Source organism: Eptesicus fuscus, chromosome 14, assembly GCF_027574615.1.
Source record: "Eptesicus fuscus isolate TK198812 chromosome 14, DD_ASM_mEF_20220401, whole genome shotgun sequence".
In the NCBI taxonomy this organism is placed as follows: Eukaryota; Metazoa; Chordata; class Mammalia; order Chiroptera; family Vespertilionidae; genus Eptesicus; species Eptesicus fuscus.
Window position 1 is genome coordinate 43884384 of NC_072486.1, and position 12197 is coordinate 43896580.

At 37.1% G+C, this 12197-nt stretch overlaps 1 protein-coding gene across 1 annotated transcript in view; it reads right to left on the reverse strand.

The window, feature by feature from the left end:
* The window catches only part of VPS41 (VPS41 subunit of HOPS complex), a 141622-nt gene that overhangs the window by 105241 nt on the left and 24184 nt on the right, over positions 1-12197 (reverse strand). Inside the window, exon 3 of the mRNA XM_008151427.3 lies at positions 3971-4078. Coding sequence (XP_008149649.2) covers positions 3971-4078 — 108 coding nt within the window. The remainder of the gene's footprint in view (positions 1-3970; positions 4079-12197) is intronic.

Genomic DNA, 12197 nt, shown 5'->3' on the forward strand with positions numbered 1-12197 from the left:
CAGAAATCTCATAAAAAGAAACATGAGCCTCAGATCAAGAGTGTATGCTCTAAAAGTTAGCACAGATTATAGTTCCAACTGTCAGGCTCCTTGACCAAGTTGGTTTAAGTATAGTGTTGATAAAGTGTGATGTCCGAGCAGGTAAACTTTGTTCTCATTTCATCCATTCAATAGTTCATTCAACGCACAAAACACAAAAGCACCTAAAATATGCTTAGACAATAAGCAAGTGTGATTTAAAGGGGTGACACTACAATGAGGGAGAAAGATATAAAAATATGATTAATTATAATTAAATTTAAGAAGGTTACTTAAAATGGAATATCTCTAAGAACTTTATGAAACATCAAAGATGTCAACTGTGCTGAACTTTGAACTTTGAAAGAGATGGACAATATAGGCTCTGAGGCATATGAGGCAGACTTGTGGTAAAAACCATTTTAGGCAGAGTGAATACAACTTGCTCAAAGGCACAGAGCAAAAAAAGCAGTAAAAGTCAAGAAATTACACACAGTTTTACATGACAGAAGCACCCGGTTCATGCCCAGGGGAGGAGACAGGCAATGGGGCAGGAAAGATTGGTTAATAGAAGGCATTGATATTTATGGAGATGAAAGGTAGAAAAGTTAAAGGAAGGGAGTATGTGTGTCCAAATCATGAAGACATCAGGTAGCCAATGAAGAATTCTAGGAAGGATTATACGATCAGATGTGAGTTTCTAGAAAAAGAAAGAACTGTTAGGAATGGACTAGAATGAAAGCAAATCGTTGAAGGAAAATAGACTGGTTCACAGTGTGTGCATTAGTTCCAGGGAGAAATAAACAATGCCTAAACTAAAAGCAAAGGACTCAGGATGGGAGTGAACTCAAGCAGCTGAGATGGGGTGGAATCCAGGCAAGAGATGTTATGAGTAAAAACAGCCAAGCACGCCCTAGCTGGTTTGGCTCAGTGGATAGAGCATCAGCCTGTGGACTGAAGGGTCCCGGTTTTGATTCCGGGTAAGGGCACATGCCCAGGTTGCAGGCTCGATCCCCAGTGGGGTGTCTGCAAGAGGCAGTCCATCAATGATTCTCTCCCATCACTGATGTTTCTATCTCTCTCTCTCTCTCCTTTTCCCTTCCTCTCTGAAATCAATAAAAAATTTTTAAAAATTAAAAAAACAACAACAGCCAAGCACGACTGTGAGAGCACCACACTTATGACAGAAAGTGGTAAGACACAAGGCCAATTACACAGAGGGCAAGATCACAGAGTCTTACATACTACATTAAGAAACTTTGACTCTATTTAGTAGATAATGAAAATTATGCAAGGTTTTAAAATATGTACTTTCAACAGATCATTTTGGCAATCAGGTGGCAAATGGGTTAAAAGTAGAAAGATTAGACACATAAGTACAGACGGAAGATGAGGACTTCAGCTAGGGCAAGGTGGTAAGAGCACCATGACTTAGGGAATGACTGGGTGTTAGAGGAGAAGGGTTAGCTTTGGCTTACATGACAGAGGAGATGCAGATGCCACCAAATGTGATAGAGAACAAAAAATAGATGCAAGATTAGAGGGAAAAGATGAGTTCATTACGAACATGCTGAGTTTCAGGTCAAAACAGAACAAAAGATAGAGATGGATAAATAAGTACAATATTCTGGAAGAGGCAGCGTTGGTGGTCATAGAAATCATGCAACTGAAAATCACAAAATTAGAAGAAATGTAGACAATGGACCAAACCTTGGGAAAACCAACATGTAGGGGAAAGGTGGAGGTAAAAGTAAGGGAAGGAACCGGAGGGAGTAACAGAAAGATCAAGAACATAAAACAGAATGGTGTCATGATAAAGAAGTTTTGAGAAGGCGAAATCCACAGTTTTAAAAGCAGCAAAATGTCCATCATCTGGTTAATGGATAGACAAAATGTGCTATGTTTATACAATGGAATACTATTCAGCAATAAAAAGGAATGAAATACTGATACATGCTATATCACAAGGAATCTTGTGAAAGAAGTGAAAGAAGCCAGACACAAGAGACCAAACTCTATGAGTCCATTTACATGAAATATCCAATATAGGCAAATCTATAAAAAGAAAAAGTAGATTAGTGATTATGTGGGGCCAGAGTTAGGTCTGTTCCATGACATAGCATATATCACTAGGAGAGAAGGTAGAAAATGAGGTGAAATGAAGAATAAAAGTAGACTAAAAGGCCCTTGAACAGGAAGAAGAAAAGAAAGATGGGTATGGATTCAGGTGAGTTGGGAAAGGGGTCAGGAACTGAGGTTGATCATGCCTGATAGTTTCAATTTTCTTAATTAAATAGAAATGACATCATCCTCTAAAAGTGAAGGGATAGTGATTGAGAAGGAGGGTTGAGGACTAAAGAAACTGATGAAGAACAAATAAATAACAGCATTTTTAGTGGCTGAGGGACACAACGTAGGGCAGGGGTATCAGAGAACTGAAGATGCTGGTGAAGTTAGGATAGTTAACCATTTGATAGAAAATTTTAAAAAAGAATGGATTAGAGATCAGGGCTCTATAAAGTCACAGAACAGGCTTAGAAAAATTGACACAGAAGCCTGACAAACAGAGTATATTTAAAGATCCTCAGGTTCCAGGTCCTGACACCATCCGGAGTGTGGCCTTAATGGCGGGAGACGAAACCGGGCAGAAGTGTAATTAAATTAGGTTGAAGAACTGCAAGGCCAGTCTTCAGTGAATAAAGGAAAGTGACAAGGAAGTTGGGAGATGGCAGCAATGGGGGGCGGGAGGGTATGAGGGGGTAGATGGTGGTGCAGCTAAAAGGCAGGCACCTCAAGAAGGGTGCTTCTGGTAAAACTAGAGTTAGCAAATGTTCTAGTGACAGGTTGAGTGAGTACAGGAATCTGCTTACAATGGAATGAAATTTGAAGTACAAAGGAACTGGGTGGGAAAAGGAGGAGGATGAGCAACACTGATGGCAACAAAGGATAAAGCCAGGAAGTGGATCAAAGTTGGGGAGTCTGCCTCTTGTGGAGGACAAAGGCTCACTCCTGGGGCTCACAGGGCAATAGTTGAAACTGCCTGGCTTCCAATACTCCAATTATGACACATTTTGTTTTGGTCCAAGAATGGGCTAAGGGTGCTGTACAGTACTCAGTCTGGACTCAGAAAGTTGGTGGGGGCTTTGTTACAGCAAAGACTCAGATGTGGAATAGATTAATTAATTCATATAATATACACTGAGCGGTCAGATTATTATGATCTCTGAACGCATAATAACCTGGCCACTCAGTGTGTGTGTGTGTGTGTGTGTGTATGTGTGTGTGTGTGTGTGTGTGTGTGTGTGTGTGTGTGTGTGTGTTAGAGGCCCAGTGCATGAATTCGTGCATGGGTGGGGTCCGGCCAGCCTGGCCAGGGGGAGGGGACATGGGCGGTTTGCTGGCCTGCCTTTTGGTCGAACTCCTGGTCGAGGGGACAATTTGCATATTAGCCTCTTATTATATAGGATATACACTGAATGGCCAGATTATTATGCGTTTAGAGATCATAATAATCTGGCCACTCAGTGTATATGTAACAATGTGGGGTCATTCTACTGATTCCTAATACCTCCAACATAATCCCTTCTACTCTTATGAAAGCACTGAGTTCCACACTATTTCTAACCTTAATACTTTTCTATTCTACTACTTATGAATTGAGGAATTAAGTGATAGTCTTTCCAAGAACCACTTACTATAAATCTTGTACATCCATCCTTGTCTAAATTCTACTTGATACACCAGTACAGTGTGCTCTCTGTGTGTGTACAAATACATGTATATAATTTTTTTGGTCATTATTTGGATTTTTGTGGTGAGGAAGAAGAGAGGAAGAGTGGCAGAAGACACAATTACAGTGAAAAATCACCACTGAAAGCATCAGGACTCCAAAGTATAAGCAAACTTACAATAGAATGACTTACACAAGAATCACCTACAAGGGCTACCTTACCTTGTCATGGACTGTCATGCAGCTAGCAGCATCCTTCTGAAGGATGTCAGTTACCCCATTGGAAAGTCTTTCATACTTAAGTTTGGGTTCCTCTTCACTCTCTTCTTCCTGCACAGAAAGCAGAGAAAATGACAGCTGCCATGGATTTATCTGTCCAAGACTCAAAACATATTTCTTAAGGGGGACCCAGAGATGGTTCCCTCGGTGATTATCGGTAACTACAACCATAGCTCAAGGTAAGATCTTCATGTTTCACTTTTCCAACTAGGTGTATCAACTGCTACAACCACACTGGTAAAATAACTTCAGAAGTTGAGAACAGGATTACACACACTTACAGTTAATAGTAATCAACTGTGGCATATTAAATCCAAAACTGTCTGACCCACTATGCAGACATATGTCAAAGAAACTGAGTCGGCAAAATACTTGTCATTATGACCTCCTGGTCACAAAGACTCACAGCAGTAAGATAGGAACATAATAAACCTCTAAAGGACATTATTATATTTCAAGAGTATTAATATTTTTGTCAGATTTGAGAATATCTTAATTAGAAAACATAATCACAAAAACTAAATCAAAGTAAAAGAAAATTGTAAATTTTATATAAAGCAAAATGAATTCTTCCCCTTCAGATAAAATGTATTTTAACATTTCTTTTAAATAACTGGTAATCCATGAACAATCATTTATTTAATTTATGTTAGAAAATATTTATTTCCTCTCATATAAATAAACTACATATGCATTAAAATTTCTTAACCAGCCGTGGCTGGTGGCTTAGTGGTTGAGTGTCAACCCATGAACTAAGAGGTCACCAGTTCGATTCCCAGTCAAGGCACATGCCCGGGTTGTAGGCTCAATCCCCAGGAGGGGCACACAGGAGGCAGCTCATCAATGTTTCTCTCTCACTGGTGTTTCTATTTCTCTTCCTTCCTCTCTAAAAATCAATAAGAAATATATTGAAATAAATAAACATATATATATATATCCATCCATCCATCCATCCCTCAGGTGAGGATTAACAAAATAGTAACAAAATAGATTTCTTAATCATTTTATATGTATTATTACTAACTTTATATGTTTAACCTCAGTGTTGAAACACCATCATAAGATATCCTTAATACTCATAGTTAAGTTAGGAAATCTCTAATGACTATAATGGCCATTAATTAATAAATCAAGGATAGTTATAAAAATTATTACAGTGATTCCAAAAAATATTTTACTTTATTGCATTGGTATGTAATGAGAAACCAAACAATGTGCATATATCAATACTTGTGATAGGATAAAGCTGGCCAAAACAGAAGTTCACAAAAATAATCTACTCATGGACTGCAGGGGAGATGTCAGCTTGGGTTGCAACCATCTGAAGGTTAAAATGGGGTGTGAGTATCTGCTTCCATGATGACTCACTCAAATGGTTGGCAGGCTGGTGCTAGCTGTTGGCAGGAGGCTTTACAGTTCCTTGTCTCATGGACCTCTCCTCGGGACATGACAGGTGACTTCCCCCAGAGTAAGTGATCCAAGAGAAAGCAAACTGGAAGCTTCAATGGTGCATATGACCTCGCCTCAGAGGTCGTACACTGACACTTCAGCAGCATTTTATTGATCATACAGGTCAGTCATGATTCAGAGTGGGAAGGGAGGACACGAGCGCAGGAATAATACGAGGTGAGGATCATCGGAGGCCATCGTGTAGTCTAGCTACAGAGCAGTAATTATATTTTAAAAGCAATAAACCTGGTTTTAAGAAATCAGTATTCCACGCCTATGATGAGCTGTCAAATTTTCTTCTCCAAGTATATGCAGACTATTAGTTGTTTATTTAGTTACAGTGTTAAAATCAAAGACAATGTTAACTACTATTAATTTTTCAAAAATAACTTTAAGAACTAATAGCAACAAATGGACATATAATAAGCACAGTTATCTAAAAGACCAATAGATAACTGTGCTTATTATATGTCCATTTGTTGCTATTCGTTCTTAAAGTTATTTTTGAAAAATTAATAGTAGTTAACATTGTCTTTGATTTTAATGATAATCAACCCAACCCAAGGAGCTGTTACATGTCAAAAAGTGACCTGTTATTAAAATAAAATATGAAATAGCTCATTAATCAAGTATAAAGAACCTAGAAAAAGGAAAATCACAAACAAAGCAACAAGTAAACACTTCTACTTATGTACTCACAAGCAAGAAACAGAAATCATTACGAAGTTAACATTAAATGTGGCAAAAATGATGTGTGCATTCTGAAGTAAATGCGTTAAATACAAATTGAATCCTGAATGGTAGTCTTTATAATAAGATGCCACATGTTGCTCAAGTCTGGACATCAAATGTGCATCCAACGTGAAAAGTTAATTCTAGCCTCTTGACTATTTTGCATAAAAGCACTCATCCACGGACCATTAGATAAAGTTACTGTAAATAAGGTTTGCCTGTCTTATTTATAAGTGAAAACTAAAAAATTCCTTTCACATAAATATATAAAAATAAATACTTTCACAACACAGTTCACTGGAGCATTCGTGCCAGGCTTCAAAAACCATAAATAAAATGAAAACTCCAATATTAGGTACTTGATGTAGCATTTCACACTTTTCTGACAGGTATCTTTTATGTTAAGTAAAAAGTAGGCTAACGGTGAATTTTTAAGTTTTTTTTTCTTCTGCTTGCTGTAAACAAAGGAAATGGAAAGTGATTCAAAAATACAATTCACAGAGGTTATTCTACTGCTGCAGACTATATATCACATTTTAAATAAAAAACATTTTTTTAAAAATCAAGCAGATTTAATATATAGTTTCACTTTTAAAAAAAATTAAACACAAAAAAAGGCTTCTGTACAACTTGAACTTCCAAGGAAAAACATCCAGTGTTAATAAAAAGCAAATCAAAATTTTTTGTGAAATTTTCATAATCGGGCAAACCTACAAATAAAACCATCAACAGTGTGAGTTGAGATGACAGTTAACTGCGTTTCTATGACAACCTCATGGAACAGTACAAGTCCTGAGCTGCAGCTAAGCAGAGATATGAGCAGAGTGACATTTACCCATACAAGAAAAATTTGCAGCTTTCCTTTAAAAAGAATCAATTCTTCAACTAACATGGACTTTCACTCAGTGTATAGCACTTTCAATTCAAGACAAGTCCTTTAAACCACTGTACAGGATTCTGGAACACTCTGAAAATAAATTTCATATCATTCTTACTGAATTTTGAACTTCAAAGCAAAAAAACAAAAAACACTTTTGGGATAACAAATTAAGGCAAGCCTCTTATTTTGCTACCAACATTAAAGGTAAATTTGCATGGAGGGAGTCCTGTCACATAACTTAGATGGGTATACCAATGAGAATATAGCCCTTTTCACCTGATAATTTCAAACTCGGGTATAAATTTTTTTGGTGTGTACAACCAATTTTTCATGCTGTTTTAACTTTATCCATACCTTCATACTGGTACATTTTATAAACCATTACAGTCCAAATGAAGACTTGATTTTTTTTTTTTAATGTGTGTTACATGAATTCTGGAGGTTAACAGGAAGATCACTACATTTTATTTTGTTACTATTACTATATAGAACTTAAAATTTTATTTCTGGATACTATTTATTAAAATCCAGTTTTGTCTTGTTTTATTTCTTTCCACCCCACAAAACAAAATTACACGAGATAGACTGAAGAGAAGAGGTAAGATACGAAGTCCAAGTTAGTGAAAAATACCACCAGTTGAGCACTCCTAGACCTAGCCAGGGGTCCTCAAACTTTTTAAACAGGGGGCCAGTTCACTGTCCCTCAGACCGTTGGAGGGCCGGACTATAGTTTAAAAAAAACTATGAACAAATTCCTATGCATACTGCACATATCTTATTTTGAAGTAAAACAACAAAACGGCAAAAACACCCGCATGTGGCCCTCGGGCCGTAGTTTGAGGACGCCTGACAATCTCACTCTATGGAGATGGCCCTTATCCCACCCAGCTTCACCTGTGAGAAAGATCTCAGCTGAACCTCTAGGAACTTTAATAAGGTGATTGATTGGTTTCCTTGGTCTCATGCCATAAACTACATCTGACCAGGGACAAATCCTTTTAATAAATATCCAGTGTTTTAAAGCTAGACATAATAGGGAACACTCACATACTCAAAAAAAAATACAATTTAAACTTCCACACTGAAAAAACAAGTATTAATAAAAAGCAGATTAATAATCAACCATGAATAGAAAGGTATAAAGTCTTTCCTCCTCTAGAACATTCTCTATAGAATTCTAATTACCTTAAGGAGAACTGAAATATTCAAAACTGGTAGTCAACCTTCTAAGTTTAAGATACAAAAATAGCTATCAAAATCTAGTATCAGAACATTTTAATTTTAGAAAATTTACATTTTAAATAATTCTCTCTCTTCATAAATCATAGCCTATGATATATTAAAATATTTATTTTTATTACTATTAGAAAAGATAGAGGGAGAACAACAACAAAAAAAACACAAAACAACACAGTTGGTGTCAAATACAAATAAGACTTTTTTTTAAAGTATAACTAAAATTATACTGTAAGTCAATCAAAGCATACAATTTGAGTCCCAAAAACACAACTAAAAAAATTTTTAAGAGATCTATTCACTATATTATCAACAAAGTAACATAAATACTCAAAAAACTATATAACATTGTATAAATCACATATAATTATACATTTATATGAAACTATAATGGTATCAATAAATGTACATAAACAATACAAGATATCTCCAAATATGCTATACCAATCTTGAGCCTTTCCAGAAAAAATTTCTATGATGAGAAATACTGTATAAAAATACAAAACGCATATGGTTAAATAAGTGGTCTTCAACAGGAGGTGATTTTGTGCTCCTAGGACGTTTATTTACTTGGAAATGTCTAGAGACATTTTTGTTATCACATCTGAGTGGGAGGAGATGGTGCTATTGGCATCTAGTGGGTAGAGGCCAGGGATGATGCTAAACATCCTACAATGTACAGGACAATCTCCCAGAATAAAAAATTAACTGGCCAATAATGTTAAGGTTGAGAAATCCTGGGTTAAATAAATAAGAGATTATTGTATAAACATTAAAATCTATTTTTAAAGACTAATAATGAAGAGAAATGTTCTGAAAAGATTGTATTAGGTAAAAAAAATAGGTCATAAAATCTGCTTTGCATGATCCAAATTTTATTGAAGAAATTTACATACATACATGGGGAAAGGGGATCAGAATAATAACCACCATAATAGTAACCTTCCTGTGCTTCAGTCTCTTCATCTATAGAATGGAAGTGATAATAGGAACCCATATCACAGGGCTGCTGTCATCATTCCAGAAAACAAAAAATAAAAATCCCTCATGAGCTGTTAACAATATTTTCTAAATTTTCCAAAATAAACATGTATTATATTTACTACAAAATAAGTATATGACAGCCTTAGCTGGTTTGGCTCAGTGGATAGAGCAGTCGGCCTGTGGACTGAAGGGTCCCAGGTTCGATTACTGCCCGGGGTTGCAGGCTGAGGCATGCAGGAGGCAGCCAATCAATGATTCTCTCTCATCACTGATGTTTCTCCCTTGCCCTTCCTCTCTGAAATAAAAAAATATTTTTTTTTTAATATATTTTATTGATGTTTTACAGAAAGGAAGGGAGAGGGATAGAGAGTTAGAAACATCGATGAGAGAGAAACATGGATCAGCTGCCTCCTGCACACCCCCTCCTGGGGATGTGCCCTCAACCAAGGTACATGCCCTTGACCGGAATCGAACCTGGGACCCCTTCAGTCCACAGGCCGACGCTCTATCCACTGAGCCAAACCGGTGAAGGCTAAAAATACAAATTTTAAAAAAAATAAGTGTATGACAAAAATAAGTAATATTTTAAAGCCATTGTTCAACATCCTCTTCAAAATTTTGTATTTACTGAACTAAGATTCTTATCTCTGAAAGCTGCTTTCCTTATCATAGCACTTTGGAAAAGTGAGAAAAAAATTGAGCCTCTAATAATTGAAGAGCTCTTCTTAAGATTCACAAGATATGCAGTCTTCATAAACCCTGGTCTCTCCTTTGCCCTGTAGTATCAGAATTTCATGTTCAAGTGAAGAAGGAAAAAAATAAGGTGAAGGTTCTCATGCCCTAAGCCAAACACCATAAACAGGTTCAAATCCCATCATTTATTTTATATTGGGAAAGCGATAAGAATATATAGAGGAGGACCAAAAATGAAAAAAAAGCAAATAAGCTTTTCATTTCCTTCCAGCCACATGGAATAACCTTACCAATCTTCAAGATATGACATTCAGGTGGACAATTCCCACCACTAAAGCCAACATAACCCTCTTTTCCTTTCTTCCCTCCTTAGAAGCAGGGTTTATGCCTTTTCATTGTTCTGAACTTCACCTACCAAAACTGTGGGTACAAGAACAGTGAAAACAAAAGTATGTGGTAACAGCAGGCTGAATTTAGAAAGATTTTTTAAGACATTCTCATTGAGATTTCCAGAGAGGAAAAGCCAAATCATACAATATCAAAAGGAACCTCAGAGATCATCTAAGCTATGTATTAATTTACAGACAGGGTGGCTATTTGAAACAGTATAACTTACAATTATAGACAAATACATAGAAATGAAGCTCTATCACCTTCTAACAATAAGAAGTCCTGCCAACTAAATTTTCATGAAAATTACATTTATTTATAATTTATGTTTATTTTTATATAAAAAGGAATATGCTACAGTTCTTAGGATTATCTTATATTTTAGAGGAGATTGCAAAGAAGCACCCTACTAGGGACCCCCATCAAAGTCTCTGACAGCTTATCAAAAGTGTCTATGAAGATAAAAACCTACAGTAACATTAAAAATTAAGATAAATGATTATCAAAATCAAGGGGAAAGCTAATACTTACCTTTAATATGAATTAGAATTCATGACACAACTTGACTTGTTTGACGAAAAGATAAACTACCTGACCAAAAGGTAGAAGGATGCTTTCAGCAAACCCACCAGCCCTCCATGCCCAAGACTTGGAGCCTGTTCCTCTAGAGCAGACACCCTCCTCACCCCTTAGAACTTGTCCTCCAAAAGGAGGTGACCATCTGCAGCCATGGGCCATTGTTTCTCCACACCAAAGCGTTCAGCCCTGGCCACCAACTGTCTACATCCTTCTCCTACCAGCAGGGACAACAGCCCGTACAGCCGGGCAGTGCATCATCGAGAGTCCAGGAGTCTCACCACAAGCACTGCAGGAAAGAACACTCACGGCAGGAAGAAGGGCACTGCAGGGAACCAAAGAACATTGACAAAGGTAACGCAAAACTGCATTAATAAGCCAGAAAACTGAATAATAAGTAAGTCCAAGGAATAAAACTTTCTAAAGACAAACAGAGTAAGATAACCACAGAATAAATTGGGAAAAGTCATCAAAGTACTATCGCCTATCTCCTGCAGAAAGACCTAGGCCAGTGGTCGGCAAACTCATTAGTCAACAGAGCCAAATATCAACAGTACAACGATTGAAATTTCTTTTGAGAGCCAAATTTTTTAAACTTAAACTTCTTCTAACACCACTTCTTCAAAATAGACTCGCCCAGGCCGTGGTATTTTGTGGAAGAGCCACACTCAAGGGGCCAAAGAGCCCCATGTGGCTCGCGAGCCGCAGTTTGCCGACCACGGACCTAGGCAGTTTTAGCAGCAAGTTCTATTTACAGCTCTCAAAGAATAGAGAGTCTGTAAGCTATTTAACCTGTCGCGTAACAGGGAAATATTAAAAACTCAATTCAGTTCGAACCCCTGACATCAAAACTCTCAAAGAGGGTAACAACAGAAAACAAAACAAAACATACAGTTCAGTCATTCTCAGGTAAGAATTTAAATGTAAAAACTCTAGCCCTGGCCTGCGGACTGAAGGGTCCCAGGTTCGATTCCGGTCAAGGGCATGTACCTTGGTCGCGGGCACATCCCCAGGAGGGGGTGTGCAGGAGGCAGCTGATCCATGTTTCTCTCTCATCGATGTTTCTAACTCTCTATCCCTCTCCCTTCCTCTCTGTAAAAAATCAATAATATATATTTAAATGTAAAAACTCTAAACAGAATTTCATAAATTAAACCCAATGGGCAGAGAAAGAAACGCCTTGCAGTCCTGACAGGGTACAATCAAGCCTGAACTGTCAAGTCCAATGAT